The sequence below is a fragment of the Haliotis asinina genome, chromosome 8 (assembly GCF_037392515.1).
Source record: "Haliotis asinina isolate JCU_RB_2024 chromosome 8, JCU_Hal_asi_v2, whole genome shotgun sequence".
Classification (NCBI taxonomy): domain Eukaryota; kingdom Metazoa; phylum Mollusca; class Gastropoda; order Lepetellida; family Haliotidae; genus Haliotis; species Haliotis asinina.
Window position 1 is genome coordinate 41,733,003 of NC_090287.1, and position 21,044 is coordinate 41,754,046.

The 21,044-nt window shown below is 40.8% G+C and overlaps 1 protein-coding gene across 1 annotated transcript; it reads left to right on the forward strand.

Moving 5' to 3' along the window:
* The first annotated feature begins 786 nt into the window (after positions 1-786).
* On the forward strand, positions 787-20,524 carry LOC137294120 (UBX domain-containing protein 1-like). Its single transcript, XM_067825080.1, has 11 exons — positions 787-895; positions 2,463-2,516; positions 3,136-3,215; positions 3,406-3,502; positions 6,370-6,501; positions 8,520-8,639; positions 16,735-16,806; positions 17,456-17,507; positions 19,397-19,507; positions 19,678-19,858; positions 20,118-20,524. Exons 1-11 carry the CDS (start codon positions 843-845, stop codon positions 20,159-20,161), a joined length of 996 nt encoding a protein of 331 aa, XP_067681181.1. The 5' UTR covers positions 787-842; the 3' UTR covers positions 20,162-20,524.
* The last annotated feature ends 520 nt before the right edge of the window (positions 20,525-21,044 follow it).

Genomic DNA, 21,044 nt, shown 5'->3' on the forward strand with positions numbered 1-21,044 from the left:
TGGCATATTATCATTACTCTTTAGTGTGCATAGCCAAGTACAAACAATATAAATGCTGCCTGATCTCGTCAAACACATTTATCAGTAGGATAAAAGGATATAAAACTGTTTCTCCATAAACGTAGGGGATCATGAAATGCGAATGTTATGATCCTTCGTTTCATCAGCTTTGAGAGATAACTGCCTTGACACACCCGTAACATTGTATGTGGATCTTGAAACAAATCCGTGGTAGATGGTTAGTCATGATTTTGACACTCGAGTGACAGTTCGTCAAATGGCTATGAGCTGTCAGTATTGATTTTACATTATCCAACGTAATGCCCAACCTGTGTGTGTTGCATCAAGGAGACTAGATCTATATATAGACTGGTGTAGATTATCCCTGGATGTATTATGCAATATTTGTTACTCGATTTGGAATGCGTGGCCTTTCACGAGAAGAACACTAAAGGTTATTAACTGCTTATGGTAAATGATCGTGTTCCATAGTTGATAATAAACATGGGCCTTTCAGTCCGGGGACATTTCCAATGTATTTTATAAAGTTTGAAGTAAATTTGGCGCATGACAACTCAATACAAATTATCAAACCTCGAAGAAAATCAAGTTTTCTGACACGATTTTGTAGTGTCGCCAGTTGCATTCACATTCAACGGATTAGAACAAGGGAATCTGCCACACGCCATAGACGGCAACGGCCTGTCACTTTTGTTATTGTCTCCCTAACCGACATCTTTAGTTATTGGAGGGAGAAATAGTTACATTCAAGGGAGATAACTTTTGTTGCCGGAAAGTTAATACCAAACGTGAACGCTTGTGATTATCCACCTAAATCAAACATGTCCTCAGATGTCGATACACTCATGGAAATGGGATTTTCCAGGAACAAAGCGTATGATTTTAAGCTGTTAAGAATAAATACTGTGACAATTAACTTCATACATTTTCTGAATCATCAGTCTGATTCGAAGTTTGCTACCATGCATGCAATGCAAAGTTGTAAGGGCAGGTTTTAATGTTTTAGACAATGTTCGTTACATTACGTTACAGTTAGTTGCAAAGAAATGACACCACTTTTCAGAGTTTTTCTCCAGGTTTATTGTTCCCTAGTTATTACTAAGTAATGACACTATTTAATGATACGATTTAAATCAGTGCCCTAGTTCATATGAATTAACTCGTATTCCAGCCAAGGCCCACATCGAGCACAACTTGGTATAGGGCGAAGTCGTCTAGTTATATGCTGGACTAATCAGTGCCCACGACCAGTTTCAGCACAACTTGAATTTGAATCAAATTGTCCAAACTAGGCTAACTCCTCACATTTGAGCGAATGTAATCACCTATGTGTCAACTCAATAACCAGAGACCAAATTGTTTCTCTCACAGTTTACAGCTGGTCCCTGTAGAATTATGCTGTGAGAAACAATTGGAAATGTTCACATCATTAGTCCAAGAAAGTATGGGATATATCAGATTAGCACTTCAGCTGCTTAAAACACCAACTGTTGACCTTATAGATGTCATTTGCACATTCATGGTCATTCATTGAAATATCATCAATATTTGCAGTTTCAGTCAGTGTTTGGTTACTCAAAGTGTAGGCTCTCAGAAATAGACCAGATCTTGAAAATCTTCAAGAATGTCTTCTTTATCTGCTGTAGCAAAGTATGGATTAGTAGCAAAGTCTAGATTAGTTACAGTAATACAAACAGTAGTCATAATTATTGCACTCCAAAAGAAAAGGACTCAGAAAGCATATGTACCGTTAGGACTAATTTTTGAATTAGTATTTATTTCCTATGTGACTGTTCCCAACATCTAAGGAGATAGATTGCCTCAGAGTACAGACCTCTGGCAATGATATGAAAGTAGCACCTGTTACAAACCTACACATGTAGATATTTAATTTGTAAAGATTCCATATTTGATGTTTTGCACTTTAACCTTGCTTCCAAAGTCTCTAAAATTTATTTTCATGCACAGTAAGTCTAATCTGTTCAACAACCTTTTGGCTGATAAGCGGAAACCTGCTCCTTAAAATGATAATTTCCCAGTTTGTTCTAGAGGCTTGAATCAGATTTATGATACTGCTTAACATTATTTGTACAATTTTTTTATGAAATTTTGTATCTGCGTAGTTAACTAAGGGACTAGCCACAGTTCACCATATTCATTATTCAGGTCAGTAGACAGCCATCAACATCAGAACTACTTTGAGATCCCTAGTTAGGTAGGGACACGGCAAGCTATGCAGAGACAACCAAATACATCAGGTGGCCATACTTCTCTTCTGTAAGCCCAAGGGAATATTTCTGACTTGCAGTGATGAAAAGCAAAAAATGAACAATAGCACAGTCTGAAATAATAGCGCACACTGCTGAATATTACATAATTACTATTGTTTCCTTTGAACAAGCTGGATCTGTCCTTTGAGATATATCTGTTGGTATTTTCAGGCAAAGAGCCTTGGCAAAAACGAATTATAAGGGAGTTCAGTTAGCCATGGATTGGTAAGTGAAACTCTTTGCTGTATGCTATATATTGTGATTGACACAAGTACTTATGATGGCATGATGTTTCAGGAATTCCAGATTACAATTAGTCTAGCAACCACTACCAATAGCAAGATGTGACCCATGTGATGAGACTTGGTGACTTGGTGACTTGGTGATGTAACCTGAAACGATGACATATATCAATCATACCGTGCATATGATGTAACCATCAAGTCATAGGGACGGTGGGAGAGCCTAGAGGTTAAAGTGTTCATTTGTCACGCCAAGGCCTGGGTTTGATTCCCGACATGGGTACATTGTGTGAAACCCATTTCTTGTGCCCCCGCCATGATTTTGCCTGAATAATGCCAAAAGCTCAAACCAAACTTATGAACTGACTCACAGGGAGGAATGATGACTAAGCATTGATTCTGTCCAACATTGTTGACTTTTGGATATTGCTATTTACAGAATTGATACCATACAGACAGATTCACTATACTTTTCTTAAATTTAAAAATCTGTTATTTCATGTATTCCTTAGATGAATATTTATGCAATACCAGTACTTCATAATAAATTCCAGCTTACATACATGCCTGTACTCACTGACTGCTATACTCATGTTATGAAGGTTGTTTGCCCATGAAGGAGATGCAGACATCGATGAACCTTTCGAAGCTCCCAAGGGAAATGTGCTTGGTAAAGCAGAAGGTAAGGACAATAGTTTTCTGCAATACAGTGAACAGATGTCTGGTCCTGTTGAAGACCCTGGTTATTAAAATGCTAGTGAAAAGGTATTACAGAACTCAGCTTACCTCAATATATAATAATATATTATAATGCCAGGCATGAAATGTTCTTGTTTGTGCACCAGTGTGTAAGTATGTGATGATGGTTTCAGATGCCCCTGCCCCTGCCCCTCCCACAACTGCAGGGGGAGAGGGTCCACAACCCCAAGATGAAGGTACTATGGAGGTCAAGTCACTCAAGTGTGATGAGTGAGTCCTTGGGTACAAAATCTAGAAGATTCCAGGTTACACTCCTCACTGGAAGAACACACTTATAGTAACAACTTATTGGAGCAGTGGGGTAGCCTAGTGGTTACAGTGTTTGGTCATCATACCATAAACCTGGGTTTGATTCCCACATGGGTACAATGTGTGAAGCCCATTTCTTGTGGTACCTGCCATGATATAGCTGAAATATTGCTGCTGAATGTAGGGTAAAACCAAACTCATTCACTAATTACACCAGATGGTAATATATTCCTGACTACTCACAGCCTATACGGTGTAGTTGTTAGAGATGAGCCCAAAGAGCGGAAATCCATGTGTTCAATCCCTGGTTGCGATATACCAAAAGACATTAAAATACGATACTTGTTGGCCTAATGTTCAGCTTTTATGGGTACAACAAGGATTGTTCAGTTCAGAGCCAATATAATGTGTCTGAGTTGTCTGAGTGGGGTATTCATGATTAATGTATTGTGGCATGTTATCTCATTTAGCAGGCACTAAAAAACCAGCCTAAGTATGGGCAAGTACAAACAGCCACACATACACACATTGGCATTGTCATATGAGTGACATATTCTTTAAGGGGCACTGATGTGGAGCAGTTTCCGTGGACTGGTTGTTCCTTTTGTTATTGTTTTTCTCTGGTGTGTAACTGGATGGTATCCCAGAATTTGTGACTGGTTCATGACCTCTGATGTGCAGCCATTTGTGCAATTGAGAGTTTAAGTATAGACAGATCAACTCAAATGAAGTCATTTTTACTTCATTACAAATGTATTACGAAAACAAATGAAACATTTTGAAGGTTAATCATCTGCCAGTGGTAGAAATGGTAAAACATATTAGTACACACGGTCTGTTTATACTTACAGTAAATTTCTTACATGATTGTAACATTTAAATATTGTATAGACTGCCAATATGGATCCTATTTTACACACGCCCTATGCACGATCTAGTGTGTGTTTTCTGTCATATAGATTCCGTTGAATGATACAACAAATAAATTAAAACAAAATGCAAAGAATGAATTGAAAACAGACTAATGTTATAGCAATAATATCAGGCTACTACCTTGTTCAGGAATGTATCCATCAATATCCACATAAAAGAACAATATTCCATTCATCTGCAGCTGGTGAATAATCCTGCTCTGTGTCATGTGTCTTACAACAGTCTAATTTGAGAAAAAGTAAAACATGTTTTAACGTCTTTCACATTGGTGAAAACCTGATAAACCACTCATTGGTCACCCAAGATGGCACGCCTGGCAACTAATTGTATGATGTCCTCCATTCTAGGTAATTTAGTTAACCAATAATGAGCAATCAGTCAACGCAGTGGTGGTTCATTCTTTGAAGGGAGGATGTTGTTTTTACACTCGCACTTTACAACAGGGTGTATCAGTATAGATTAGTACATCTGCACACACTGCCTTTTGACAAATCCACTGTAGAAGATGAAAGGAATTAATCAATCAGTGTCTTATCAGTTATTCCTTTGCTCGATGTTTGTTTTTGTAACTCAGCTGATAAACCCTCTCGCATCACTTACATGCACATATTACATAACATACAATACATTTACCACTACAGACCTTTATTTATGATGTTGAGTATTTACTCCAGACAGAAGAAATGCCAAATGGGAACCTTTGTTTAGTAATCTGAGTGGTGTTACCACTAATTATACCAGTTATAAATTAATTAACTGACCATCAAGTGTATGAGGACAAATAGCACATGTAGGTTTATACCATCAAACACGAGTTACAGCAAGGAGGATGTAATCTGTGTGTCGCATGCGGCAAGAAAACACGTGTGGGCTGACACTGGTTTGAGGATACCAGCGGAACTTCGTTGTTACATAAGAAATACATACAGGCATTTGCTGTGTACTTGGGTAAATAGGTGTAATCAGTTTTTCATACGCAAGACAATTTTCAGATTTCTCTACCAATATGCAAAGTCGTCATTTTTTGTCTACGAATTCAAATAAATCAACTGTGTGTTTTTATTATCATGTAGATAATCAACCAGGGTAGCTACCATAGCTGCCAAAACTTTGCATAATGTTTTTAGCTATGACAGCTGGGCCAACCCTCAAAACTAGCTAAATATAAAGCTTTGCAATCTTTCTCACTTTTATGAAACAAATGGCTTGCTGCGTGCCTGTAAACCTTGTGTTTCACATGACATGATTAAATATCGAGGGAAGAAGCACAGAAATAGGATCAAATTGGATCAGTCACTTTACCATCCAAGAATAAAAAAAAAACTACACTGTCGAGATATTTTTTTACAATCAGACAAGCAATACCATGAATATTTTTAAATAATGGCATATGATGGGCATCCAGCCTCCTGACTGGTTAGGGTGATGAAACTTTGCTAATGTGGACAGGAGCCCAGTCCCTTTGTCCGCTGACCAATTTGCAGCTTGGTATCATAATTAGACCGCTTGCTAGAAGCGTTATTCGCTCCACATCAGTGCTACTTTAAGTGCAATGCTAATTCCCATTTCACTTCTCCTTTCCTCACCTCACCTCACCTCACCTCACCTCACCTCACCTCACCTCACCTCACCTACTAAGTATTGTTTAAACACAGTGTTCATGTGAATGTTAAATAGATACACACACAGCACATGTGGTCTCAACTTAGCCATTTCTTTTTTCAAAATTGCCTTTAGTGACTCAGCAGTGTATGGGTACTAGGTGGGAAAATATTTCAGTCAGACTGTAGTTGAAATAAGTAGCATACAGTTTTACAAAGTTTTAAGTATTCTAGAGGAAGCATCCCTAATTTCCTTTATGGAATGAATTATTATTGACCTCATGTTGTCTGCAGATGTAGCAAGTTGTTGAAGTCAGAATTGGACGCCCAGGCCCATGCAGCTCGCACACAGCATGCCAGCTTCTCTGAGAGCACAGAAGAAATCAAACCACTCACAGAGGAGCAGAAGAAACAAAAGCTACAAGAGTGAGTAGACAAAACTGTCTGCAGCCTATCTCAACAATATCTGCTTTCTATTGAACTTAAGTTCAACTTTCTGTCGATGTATTACATAGTAGGAATTATTTTGTCAGATAACTATTATACTTATCAAACTTTGTAGACATGGAGGTGCTAGTAGGTGATATTTTCAGTCTGCAGGACAGTGTACTAATGAGTGGTGATGTTATCAAACTGCTTTACAGCATACTAATGAGTGGTGATTGTGTTGCCAGTGTGCAGGACAGTGTACTAATGAGTGGTGATGTTGTTGTCAGACTGCAGGACAGTGTACTAATGAGTGGCAATGTTGTCAGACTGCTTTACAGCATACTAATGAGTGGTGATTGTGTTGCCAGTCTGCAGGACAGTGTACTAATGAGTGGTGGTGATGTTGTCAGTCTGCAGGACAGTGTACTAGTGAGTGGCAATGTTGTCAGACTGCTTTACAGCATACTAATGAGTGGTGATTGTGTTGCCAGTCTGCAGGACAGTGTACTAATGAGTGGTGATGTTCTTGTCAGTCTGCAGGACAGTGTACTAATGAGTGGTGATGGTGTTGTCAGTCTGCAAGACAGTGTACTAATGAGTGGTAATGTTGTCAGACTGCAGGACAGTGTACTAATGAGTGGTGATGTTATCAAACTGCAGAACAGTGTACTAATGAGTGGTAATGTTGTCAGACTGCAGGACAGTGTACTAATGAGTGGTGATGTTGTCAGACTGCTTTACAGCATACTAATGAGTGGTGATTGTGTTGCCAGTGTGCAGGACAGTGTACTAATGAGTGGTGATGTTGTTGCCAGACTGCAGGACAGTGTACTAATGAGTGGTGATGTTGTCTGTCTGTAGGACCATGTATTAATGAACGGTGATGTTGTTGTCAGACTGCAGGACAGTGTACTAATGAGTGGTAATGTTGTCAGACTGCTTTACAGCATACTAATGAGTGGTGATGGTGTTGTCAGTTTGCAGGACAGTGTACTAACGAGTGGTGATGTTGTTGTCAGACTGCAGGACAGTGTACTAATGAGTGGTGATGTTGTCAGTCTGCAGGACAGTGTACTAATGAGTGGTGACGTTGTCAGTCTGCAGGACAGTGTACTAATGAGTGGTGGTGTTGTCAGTCTGCAGGACAGTGTACTAATGAGTGGTAATGTTGTCAGACTGCAGGACAGAGTACTAATGAGTGGTGATGTTGTCAGACTGCAGGACAGTGTTCTAATGAGTGGTAATGTTGTCAGACTGCAGGACAGTGTACTAATGAGTGGTGATGTTGTCAGACTGCAGGACAGTGTACTAATGAGTGGTGATGTTGTCAGACTGCTTTACAGCATACTAATGAGTGGTGATTGTGTTGCCAGTGTGCAGGACAGTGTACTAATGAGTGGTGATGTTGTTGTCAGACTGCAGGACAGTGTACTAATGAGTGGTGATGTTGTCTGTCTGTAGGACCATGTATTAATGAACGGTGATGGCGTTGTCAGTCTGCAGGACAGTGTACTAATGAGTGGTGATGTTGTTGTCAGTCTGCAGGACAGTGTACTAATGAGTGGTGATGTTGTCAGACTGCAGGACAGTGTACTAATGAGTGATGTTGTCAGTCTGCAGGACAGTGTACTAATGAGTGGTGATGTTGTCAGTCTGCAGGACAGTGTACTAATGAGTGGTGGTGTTGTCAGTCTGCAGGACAGTGTACTAATGAGTGGTGATGTTGTTGTCACACTGCAGGACAGTGTACTGATGAGTGGTGATGTTGTTGTCAGACTGCAGGACAGTGTACTAATGAGTGGTGGTGTTGTTGTCACACTGCAGGACAGTGTACTATTGTTGTCAGACAGCAGGACAGTGTACTAATCAGTGGTTATGTTTTTTCAGACTGCAGGATGGTGTACTAATGAATGGTGATGTTTTTTTTTCAGACTGCAGGACAGTGTACTAATGAGTGGTGATGTTGTTGTCAGACTGTAGGACAGTGTACTTATGAATGGTGATGTTGTTGTCAGACTGCAGGAGCGGTTGAAGCAGCGGCGTCTGGCAAAGGAGGAGGAAGAGAAGAAGGAGCAGATCGCCAGGGAGAAGGCTCGTCGCACCACAAACAAGGAACTTGGTCTGGCCAAGCAGAAGTAAGAGAATCCTGTCAGCTTCTAATGCTGTATGCCTCTGACTACCACTTGAACATGACAGCTTGATGTGTTTTAGCTCATTGTTTGTCTGATAAGAATTTTTTAAAATGGAACTGTATGGTTGTAGGGGACCAGTAGTAACCAGACAATTTCACATCAGTACAAGGTCTTCATGCATCTTCTTGTCACATCAAAGGACTCTTTTTACACAAAAATGAAATATGCTTGTCAAGTAGTTTTGTCGCCAAAAGAGTATAGATGTCATAAGTAACTAATTTACTTTTGGCATTGTACCTGTTCAAATCTTGCACATTTGCCAAGAGTTCTATTTCCACAATATGCACACCTTGGTTTATATGTCCCTTGCAAATGATGTCGTTGGTGCCAAACTGATAAACGAATGACATCACTAGATTTCACTAGATCCGTTTCATGTCCTTGACCATGGTGCCTTGATGTAGGAGATTGTTGGCTTTGTGTACAGATCAGTTCCACACTGGTCAGTAAGAACTGTGCGGCTATGAAAATGAAACCACTAAATCAGAATCTAATATTTGTTTTAATTTACCTCTTATTATATTTACAATGTCTTACCTTCCTATCTTTCTGTTACACTAACCTTCTGTCAAACAATCTGACACCCATATGATACAAACACTATCTGGCAGTCTCGAGGCATGCTGCCTAATCAACATATGAAAACAAACTAACTACAATGTCACATCAAACCCTGCACATGGTGACAATGCATGCTTTTTTGCATGTTCGTGCATTCCACGAAGTAAGGTGTTGTCAGGTGTGTTTTCGCGAACTGTTCACAAGTACACAAACAGAAGCCGAATAACCTGTCTGGTTAACAGTGCAGTTATTACAATGAATAAACCCTGATAAACAATACATGTGGACAAGGGTATTTATGAATAGAAGGTGTTGGTTACTGCTGCACACCTGGGTTGATGTAGCCTGGGTTTTTACTGGTTGATGTGTAGGTTACAATTGTATGGCAGGATATTATAAATTTTTCTTTATCCTGACTCATGCTTAATTGCTTATCTCCTCTTCTTGGCGAAGGTAGTGGAACACCTGAAATCCTTTGACGTTCCCTTCTAAAAGAAGTGGACGTAAAATGCACACTCATCCATGAGTTACCTCCCTCCCGCGCACATGGTCAGCTGATTGGCCATGTTACTCACTTTCTCCGTATTGCCTGATGATGACGGCTGGAGTTACTTGGGGTCTCCATTACGGCGATAGGTTGTCAACTATTTCGGTCCTTTTACTATATTTATGTCCTATGCAGTATTTGGTTTAGGTACAAGTATCACAACTTGTTTATTTGTGATTATTGGGTGTTGATATAGCACGTATTTCGTCAACCAAGATTTAGTCTCTGTTGATGAAATTGTGTTTGCAGTGTAGATTATGGCTGTCAGCAGTTGACCTGCTCTAGCATGTAAGCCCTTATGTTCTTCCAATATTTGCTGTGAAATTTGCAGAAATTTATCCGTTTCAGAATTTATTGTATAAATTCGTTCTTTTCACAGGCATGCGAGGAACAGACAACATCGACTTTCATTAGTTATGTATAATCAGGTGATTAAGCTTCAGGTAATCGTTTTTTCATTAACTGCTGAATTTTATTCCAGTTACCAGTCAGGCGCGTCTCCAGGGTTATACCGGGGTCAAACGAGTCATCCCCAAGACCACAGAAGAGTGCTTCATCGGGAACGGTTGCGTTGCAGCCTAAGAAGTCTAGATCACCATTGTTGTCAAGCGACGAAGTCGTCAAAGAATGTTGAATGTTGTTTGAAGAACTTCCTTCAGTGACAAGATCGTCCCTCTACAGGAAGGACATGTCTACGATGAGCCAGTGTTGATGCTACACTTCGGGCAGTCAGCTGTCGCTGTACTCAATGCAGCCATTCGACGCAGATGCCTTCATGCAACATGAGCTTGGATAGGTCATGCTGAAGAAGAACAAAGACCACAATCTTCAACGAAGACTACAATCTTCAACTACATCGACTGCTGCTCCGGGTGAGCGTTCAACTAGATCTGCACTCACTCCAGAGGTTGAAGAGGAGGTGTATGCATGCACCTGTTCAGGAAGATCGTCACCATCATCCTTATCATCCTGTCGCAGTTCGGACTGAGATCCTCCTACGTCGAGTGTGTGCAACCGCACTGGCGAGTGCACTCGTGGGTGACTACTCTCGCTTGAGTGAGGAAGCTCATGTGGGTGAGTGCACTCACAGGTCTACCCGTCAATGGAGAAGATCGTCAGCAGTCTCCCCAGTTTGTCGAAGGCACCGTCAGTACTTGTTGTCCCCTTCAGACCTGGACTCGTATAAGAAAGATGTCAGCATCCATCAAATGCGTCTCACTTACGGAAAGATTAAAACGGATATTAGCGATCGTGTTCTCTGAAGGAAGTTCTCGTCTCGGACTCGGAAGTCACATCGTGAATCACGAATAGTGTGGACTTAGACTCACCATCCAAGGACTCCAGCGAACCCAACCTTTGCCACCTTTCAACGCTCGTCGCTTCCCTCTTCACCATAGGGAGCCCTCCATCAGAGGGACACCTCTACGAGACACACCTTCTTCAGACGGGCTTGATTTAGAGCCATCAACGAGATTCTCAAGCTCAGCAATCCAGCGAACAAGGAGGAGTAAATGCTTCTGTCAGCTTTCGTCACTCAGAAGGATCAGTAGCTTACGTCCAAACACCTCGTCTCAACTACTGCGGGACTAAATCTACTTCCTTAGATTAGTTTTCAATTGGGGAATTCTCAATGATGAATACGTCACGACGAATTTTCAAGACAACTACAACATACCACTGCTAAATACACCTCCGATCACAGAAATGACGTTATTATCTTCGGGGGAAAATTCCAACACATCTATTTGGAAGACAATTTGTCTACATCAGCTTCAAGCGACGAAGGTTTTTTCGCCTGCTTTACTCTTTTAGACACGTGCTTGTCAAACAGCATGGTTGCGGACAAACCTAAATGCTAGCAAGGGTATCACCGTATGAACAAGATTTCACGATGATCTGTTGTCTGTTACACCCATGACGTCACGTCTACAATCTGATTGGTTCCCAAGAGACAACGCCCTTCAAAGAAAGCCGGTGGTGTTACATCTACAATCTGATTGGTCTTTAAGAGACAACGCCCTGCGCAGAATGTGGTGTTATTGTTCCAGTATCAGGAAGTTGTCGGTGACTTTCAATGCTGGAAAGATGTCGATTACACACAAGATTAACAGTTTACAGCATCATTTGATTTCGTCAGGCAGCACAGAGGTCGTCTAACAGCAGACTCAATGTGGCCTATCACTAGGATTGCAGCAATGAATGACAGCTCCTGATCAGACGGGCAGCCAGCTATAAATAGACTTCCTGCAAATCTGAACACGCTCATAATGAATAGTGTTGACGATCTGGAAATGAAGAATGACGTATCTTCACGTCATATAAGTTCTTCGTGAGAGAAGTCAACTCTACAGTTGGACTTCACAATCAGGCTACTAACTCAGCTCGGATGGCATGTGAATCTAAATTTCTCAGGATTTGATTCATCCCTAAGTGGAAATACACCACTGTCCCAGAGTATCGGTGGGTCAAAGTTCAAGTGGAAGTTCTACTCTCTCCGCTACCATTACGACAGTGTCAGTTGTCTACTCAGTCTGCTCACGTCATCTCAGAATATGACGCCTACTACTATGTCTGTGACAGCGATTCCTGTGTCACGGTTTCACATCTTTACCGTGTTATGATGCTTGACAACTTGAAACCACACCCACTATGGGGAACTCGCCAGTCAAATGTCTGCTCAGGAACTTATATGTTACAATCGGAAATCAACAACCATCTCTATGTAGACACGTCTCTCCAAGGATGGGGTACCCATCTAAACAACGGCATTGCAGCAGGAATCGGGATGACGTAAGATCGAACTCTTCCAATCAACCAGTTGGAGATGAAAGTGGTGATTCATGCTATCCATCACTGGTCGACAACACTGAGAGACAAGCTACTGATGATCCACACAGACAACTCAACAGTGGCTTTCTGCTTAAACAAGCAAGGGTCAATGAGATCGCCATCTCTACTACACCTGTTTTTTTCAACTTTTTGACAAGGTCGACAGTCTGAATCTCCAAATAAAAATATGTCACATACCAGGAGTCTGCAACATCATGGCATACGCCTTATCTCGTCCTCTTCGTCCATCTCCAACAGAGTGGATGCTGCTTCAAGAGGCGTTTTAACTGATCAGCCAAACATTTGGATCGCTGCAAATAGACTTATTTGCAACAAGGTTCCACAATAGACTACAACCTTTGTATCACCCGTTAGCATGGGCAACAGATGGTCTCAGCATCCCATGGGAAGGACAAAACACAACTGACTTTGGTCGCACCTTACTGGCCAACGAGACATTGGTCTCCAGCACTCATAGAGGAGTTAGGACAACCAACACTGCAACTACCAGATTGGGGAAATCTTCTCCTCCATCTCCACACGAAACAGGCAAACAGCAACACATCTGCGTTCTGACTTCACATGTGGAACGTATCAAAATCTGTTTAAAACACAGAGGATACTTGATGAGAGCAGCGAAAGCAGTTACCTTAGCCTTAAAGGTCACATGCAACGTAAAACACAACTTTGCAGATTCTGGTATCTTTCGGTATGTACGTCCCGAAACAAATCATAAAAAATGTCAATTCAGCCTATGAAGTTGAAAAATATGCGATGAAAAAAAAGCCCGCGAAATCAGAGTTCAAACGTTTCACTAAATTCCCTCCAGCGCTCGGGGGAAAACTGGTTTCATCAGCTGTGCTGCGCTGCGTCCATAACGCATGCACAGTGAATAGGTTCGCGGAGCTTGAAACAGTATGCATGCCCAGCGTCTGAGGTCGTGAGCAGTAGTTTAATCGTGGTGGTGTACACAAACAAGTAAATAATCTACTCGTTGCGTAAAACAACTTGTTGATTGTGGTAAGCAGTCTCTGTCACAGAGAAAGCTCAGTGTCTGGTTTATTCACACCTATATGTCTGCCTGTCTGCTAAAGACAGCATGCAATACACAGCTTCAATCATTGATACAAATGACATGTTTTTATGTCTGTGGGTTATAAACAAACTACATTCATTTTTTTCGGATGACTGGATCTGACGGAAACTGGTGCAAACTCTTGTCAGTTTCAAGTCCTGCTTTGTACTTGAACGAATGACAATTTCCAGCCACGCAGTAGTTTACCATCTCTACTGACATGACTTTTCATTGGATCGAGCGCATATTCAGAGAACAATTATTTTCCAAACCCAACATCTCTATATACATTCTTTATGGATAACAACTTCTTCTAGTGTATATGATTTTACTTGACTATAGTATTTGAATCCATACTGAAACGATGCATCAAATACACAAAAAGAAGTTATTATCCATAAAGAATCTTTCTTTCTTGTGACTGGCTATACTTCTAAAATGCCTATCAAACAGATCATCTTTCTGTACACACAATGAACCCTCAGCATATCAGCAAATGAAACAGCCAATCGGAAGTCGTCGTTACACTTGAGTGCATATCCACCTGCTATGACTGGGTTCGGTCTCCCGAGGGCTTCGTTTCGGGGGAAGTAAGCCCAAGTACAAAATATTGCACTTTGGAATTGCGATTGTACGGTTATAATTGTATTTATTTGTTTTTTTAACAGCAGCAATGTATATTATATGTCATGAATAAGTGATAAATGTGTTTTAATTATGTTTGATTTTTTGGTTGCATGTGACCTTTAAGGAAATACACTTGCACCCTTTATGATGACAGATGGAAGCGGTTTGAGATGTACGCCAAGAAGAAAGGCTTCACAGCGATGAAGACAACATATCCGCAGATAGCAAAATATTTATGTCACCTACGATATTCCAGAGGTCTGGAAGGCTCTACATTATCTACATACTTGGCAGCTCTAAGCTCAGTTATCACCATGGAAACAGGGAACAAGCTGACTAAAGTACCCGAGCTACTTGCTACGCTCCTTCAAGTTGGAAGATCAACAACGTAGATTTAGAGCTCCAGCATGGCATCTAAACATTGTACTCCAACATCTCACAAGTGATGCGTATGAACATGACACGGTGTTTGCCAACCACTACCTACGAGACATAGCCACGGAGGACGTCTCTGGCATTCATCAGTTTAGGTCTCTTGTCATTACTTAGCAACTACTAACAGTTCCCTGAAGGCGCTGAGTTCACTCACCCTTTTTATCACGTGACTTGTGGAAGCCAGACGCTCTGCGGAGTATAATGGTGGAAAGTCCATGCACACGTCTTAAACAGACTAGCATGACTGATTATGACCCTGTACTTGTAATGAAGTTACTTATACATGAAGAAGGGTCGCAACTAGTCTTGATTGCTATATCTTGACAATTTGTGGCATCAGAAACTAGCAGGATGCTAGTTACTTTCGATGTCATCTCGTGCCAGTCAATGAAGTCGTCTACGGAAGACAAGTTTGACTGGATGTGATCCCCCAGAATCTACAATGAATATTAGAAAGGACAGGACCGAATTATCACCGTTACAAATTCCCGTTAGGGGTGAAAAATATTGGATGTCACTTGGAACAGCCCGCAGAATCCAGCTTGGTCTAACCCAGCGCCGTTTCCGTTGGATTCTGTAAGCAATAAAGCATGAGTCATATAAAGAGAAAGGAAAAATTTGTAATTTTCTTAATAAAATTGATATTTTATACTTATCCTGACTCAGGACGAAAGCCCTCACAGACACACTGAATTCTCATTTTCTCGTGTCGGGCAATTACAGGAGAGAGTGAGTATCATGGCCGATCAGCTGACCATGTGTGCAGGAGGGGAGGTAACTCATGGATGAGTGTGAATTTTACGTCCACTTCTTTTAGAAGGGAACTTCAAAGGATTTCAGGTGTACCACTACCTTCGCCAGGAAGAGGAGATAAGCAATTAAGCATGAGTCAGGATAAGTATAAAATATCAATTTTTTCAGAAAATTACATGTTGTTCACTGGTCGCGAGGGGGCCATGGGCTCATGTACCCTCGAACCTGTGGGGAAATCAAACCTCGAGGGTACATGAGCCTATGGACCCGAGGGACCAGTAAACAACATATTTATCTTACCGAACACCTGAATTTTCATTTTGAAGTGTTTGAATGCGAATTGCCATTTGCAGAAGACACAAGGTAAACAGATATAGAGTTATTCGAGGTAAAAAGGTACTACCATGAAGCACCAGAAGTGTTCGGAATTCCCAGCGGTGTACATTGAAAATAATATATCGCTTGTAAGCGGGATACATTGAAAATAACAGAAGAGCGCTCATCCAGTCAGAAAACGACATTCATGTGTGAGGTAATATAAATGTGAATAGACAGGTGTAGGTTACAGCTGCCCTTTATTGAGAAAGTATAATCCCGAATACATGGAAATTCTACTTACCCTAAAAGTTGCAAATAAGATACGATTATACAACCAGATAGCAGATTGTACGCCAATCAAGTTATAATCTTCAAAATAGCTTCATTCCACTGTAGTTCAACTTTTAGAATTAACCATCATTGAGAACGTCCTTCTCTGCTCTCCCAATATTGTTTATCAGTGCCATCAACACACATACTCGAGTTACGCCAATATATGCCAGTTGCTTCCGAATGGCAACAGCATGACCAAGCTATTGACAACGCCACAGGATTCGAAAATCCAAACATTATCCTTTGCTCAGAAGTTTATTGAGAAATACTCTTCCATCCCCAGAATAAGCAGGTCAGCTAAAGGAGCTAGGTTTGTGTATTGTACATGTTGCCGTGCAGACATTAATATTGCGTATTTGGGAACATGCTTGGAGGAGCCAGATTATACTCCTCATGAAATTGTACACTTTTCCACCTAAAAAAACATGTGTTAGCCTCCATACTGCGAAGGCAACTGGGTAGGCAGGACTGGATCTGTCACTACAACTCCCTCTCTGGTACACAAACAGTTTGGATTGTACTACAATATCAAATAACCTATGTCTTATTTCTGCTGACAGGATTGAGGAGGAGGAAATAAAGAAGATAGCAGAACAAAGAAGGCGAGAAAAAATGGAAGAGAGGCTGGCTAGGTGAGCAGAAACCCGCACAGTTGCTTCCCTTGAAAATAACAATAATTTGTCTTCGTCTGTAATCATGATACTAACCAAAAATATTTAGGTCAGTCACACCGCATGATGTGTTCATTTGTACCAGTGCCTCAGATGACTGCATACTCTCATATATTTTGCTGTTTAGAAAGTCTGGAATATTGTGCATGGTCACAATGTAAAAACAGTGAGTATGCTCAAGGATATACTACTACGCTACAGTCTTGTTCTACCTGAGTTACTGCCACATGTAAACTTAGACACTGTCATTCAAGATTGTAGCAACTTCTCAACAAACATACAGTTGTGTATTGAAGACGACAGACATTCCACGACTGGCAGTTGCTGTCATGAATTCCAACCCCCAGTCTCATAAAACTGGTTATGATCTAGTGAAATGAGCATGTACTCATCCATATATTAAGACTGAAAGTGATGCTGATATGGAATTTGTGGCCTGAGCAGTTGTCAAGAACTTTGTGTCCCTTTAAACACAGGGTAATGTTGTTGTTTCTGTCCAGTCTTTAAGATACTGTGACAATCCTTTAGTTTGGGATGAATGTACAAAATTCTGACAGTGTATCCGTTAGCTGTGAGTTGCCTCCCTTGGACTGTTGTCATCTTGTTCCAGAGAGCGTGTGAGGCAGCAGATAGCCAAGGACAAAGCTGACAGGGCTGTCAAGGTAAGTCTGACTTGTGTATGTCACCTTACTCTCCATGAGTGTGTTAACCTGCTGGGCCATGTTTCACCTAGCACAGTGTGCTTAGTGAGTTATTTCCAGGGACATATCTAAGCATTAGAGAGGTGATAGTCAGACCCGTACTGAAATCAAATCATTCTTATAGTTTTGGTTAAAGGTCACATGCAACCAAAAATTCAAACATAATTAAAACACAATTATCACTTACTCATGACATAATATACAATGCTTCTTGTAAAAATAAAAAATAAACAAAATTATAAGCATACAATCGCAATTCAGTAGTGCAATATTCTTTACTTGGGCTTTCTTCCCTCGAAACGAAGCCCTCGGGAGACCAAACCCGGGTGAGTTGTGCACTCAAGTGTAATGTTGGCCCTCCGATTGGCTGATTCATTTGCTGATATATGAAGGCTCATTGTGTGTACAGAAAGATGATTTGTTTGATGGGCATTTTAGAAGTATGGTGAGTCACAAGAAAGTGAGATTCTTTATGGATAACAACTTCTTTTATTGTATTTGATGCATTGTTTCAGTATGGATTCATATACTATTGTCAAGTAAAATCATATACACTAGAAGAAGTTGTTATCCATAAAGAATGTATATAGAGATGTTGGGTTTTGTAAATACATGTTCTCTGAATTTGCGTTTGATCCAGTCAAAATCATCACAGTAGAGATGGTGAACTACTGTGTGGCTGGAAATTGTCATTCATTCAAGTACAAAGCAGGACTTGAAAGTGAAATAGATGTAGTTTGTTTACATCCCACAGACATAAAAACATGTCATGTCTACAAGAATCACACCTGCCTAATTACGTAATGTGGCAGGTACAGGACTCGGGTACACGAGTCATAAAGCAATTTATTTTGTTTATGGTGTATGGCCTGATAGATGTTAAGTTCAAATTGCATATGGTCAATGATTGAAGCTGTCAATTGTATATTGTCTTTAGCAGACAGGCAGGCAGACATAGAGGTGTCAATAAACCAGACATTGAGCTTTCTCTGTGACAGTGGCTGCTTACTACCATCAACACGTTTTTTATGTAACGAGTAGATTATTTACTTGTTTGTGTACACAACCACGATTAAACTACTGCCCAAGACCTCATACTCCGGGCGTGCATACTGTTTCAAGATCCATGCGTTATGGGCGGAGCACAGCAGAGCTGTTGAAACCACTTTTTCCCCCAGCACTGAGGGAAATTTAGTGAGTTGTTTGAACTCAGATTTCGCAGACTTTTTTTTTTTTTAACTTTTAGTTTGAATTGGCATTTTTGATGATTTTATTTTGGTAAGTGCATACTGAAAGGTATCAGAATGTGCAAAGTTGTGTTTTAAGTTGCATGTGACCTTTGAACATTGGAAATTTCATGTTGCTATCGTAATGACTATGACTATGAAAGTATCACTGTACTGCTGGTCAGTATAAGGGAATTTCTTCTTAATACAAGGGAAATACTTTCACTGTTACTGGTGGTGTTAAATCATTTCATTATATACATTGTTAAAGTATCTCTCAGTCTGAGGAAATAAGAACTTTTAAAATAACCACAATGTTTTACCAGTTCCAACAATGGGTGTCACCCATTTTGTTCTGGAGAAGCAGGGTAGACATGACTTTTGTGCACATGTACCAGAAGGGGTCAGCATTTTTGTGCATTTGTCCATATTAATGTTTATTAAGTATTTATAAAATTATTGTTGTGGAGTGAGGGTCATTGACTTTTTTTACATGACATGCAGGGCGGGCTCACTTACTTTGTACATATATTTTAGAGGGGTCATTCACATTGTACATGCTTCTGTATAAAAATCATCATGAGGAATTGTGATTTTTTTTCATACACTATTGACTGATTGTAGTTTGGCAAGACCAGCCAGGAATCTACACCTGCAGCAGCATCACCCTCTGCTGCCACACAGACAACAGCAGCAGCAGCAGCCCCCAAGGAGTATGACACCTGTAGGCTACAGGTATGTTCCACAGTGACGGTCTACCACCAGCATTTAGCATCAGCTGATGTCACACAGCATTGCTTGCTTGCCACTAGTTAATAGCTTGACCATAGGATTTAGTTATGCATTCTACACCTGTTTCATCTGCAATCAAGTTTTCATTACGCTGCTGCTTCTTGTGTTGGCAGATCCGGCTGACCAATGGCCAGGCACTGACCCAAACCTTCAAGGCCAAGGAACCTCTTGCTGCAGTTCGCCTGTACATCGAGATGAACCGATCTGATGGGACTGGACCCTTCTCCCTCATGACATCATTCCCTCGCAAAGTCTTCTCCAGTGATGACATGGAGAAACCACTAGATACATTAGGTGTGTGTCATGTCTTATTTGTTAAACTTATTAGGTAGCAACATCTTTCATTCATTATGTGGATGAGTGAATATATTTGAGAATATCTTCAGTTTAACATCTTCTATTATTTCTTTTCACTCTGGTGGCCTTTTTGATCCAAGGTGATATTTATGTAAAATGTCCAATGAGTTACAGTGCCTTGTGTCACTACTTTTTCACTTCAGTGTAAGTGTGCATTTCTGTGAGAGCATGTGTGATATTTTGTGTTATTTTTCAGGTTTGGTGCCATCAGCTGTTTTGATAGTCACAAAGACACAGTGATAGGTTGTCGAATGGTGTGGGTAGCAGAAGCATTGGTTTTAGTGTTACATGTTATTACGGCATATTTGGAACAACATTTTCAAGTTCCAGCCACGAGACTGGATGCAAAGTGTGTGCTCAAGAACTGACTTGTGTTTCTCAGGGGAGACTGTTTCGTGACCTGCAACACAGGAGGCAGAAATAGTCATCCAGCTGACTCCCACAGCTGTCTTACAGGAGCGGTTCAATAGTGTAACTAAATGAGATATCTTGCAGTGTAGTGTACATTCTAAGATATTTATTATTTTTCCTTATCTTGACTCATGCTAATTGCTCATCTCCTCTTCCCTGGCAAAGGTAGTGGAACACCTGAAATCCCTTGAAGTTACCTTCTAGAAAGAAGCGGACATAAAATACACTCACCCATGTGTAGCCTCCCTTTTCCCTCACCCTAGGCCACGTGACCGGCCATGCTTGTCTCTCTGTCCTTATCGCCCGATGTGGGCGGCTGGAGGCACCTGAGGGTCCCGATATGGCGATAAGTTCTTTCTTTATTTTAGTCTTTAAACTAAATTCTTGCGAGAAATCAGCTGCCAGGTCAACTGGATTGACAATTCCACATACCGACACTCTTCAATCCCTGGACCCCATGATACTCAAGATTTATCATTATGTCCAGTCAGATCATTGAAGATATACATCGCACATACCAAGTTTAGAAGGCAACGTTTCAAGTGCCTGTTTATCCCTATATCTACTGAGAGACTTGCAGAAGTATCCTGCAACACTATCTCAGTGTAGATCAGAGCTGTTACATTGAGAGCCAATAAAGCAGCAGGATTGGAACTTGCGCGAGCCACCAACCAACCTGAAGTCAGAGCCTTGGCCTCTGCTCTAGCACTAC

What these genes read in the sequence shown, in the direction of transcription:
- LOC137294120 (XM_067825080.1), top strand. Translation starts at nt 843, where the DNA reads ATGTCCTCAGATGTCGATACACTCATGGAAATGGGATTTTCCAGGAAC. An exon ending in GTTCAGTTAGCCATGGATTG is followed by an intron (nt 2,517 to 3,135) that starts GTAAGTGAAACT and finishes CATGTTATGAAG; the next exon opens with GTTGTTTGCCCATGAAGGAG. An exon ending in GAAACCACTAGATACATTAG is followed by an intron (nt 19,859 to 20,117) that starts GTGTGTGTCATG and finishes GTTATTTTTCAG; the next exon opens with GTTTGGTGCCATCAGCTGTT.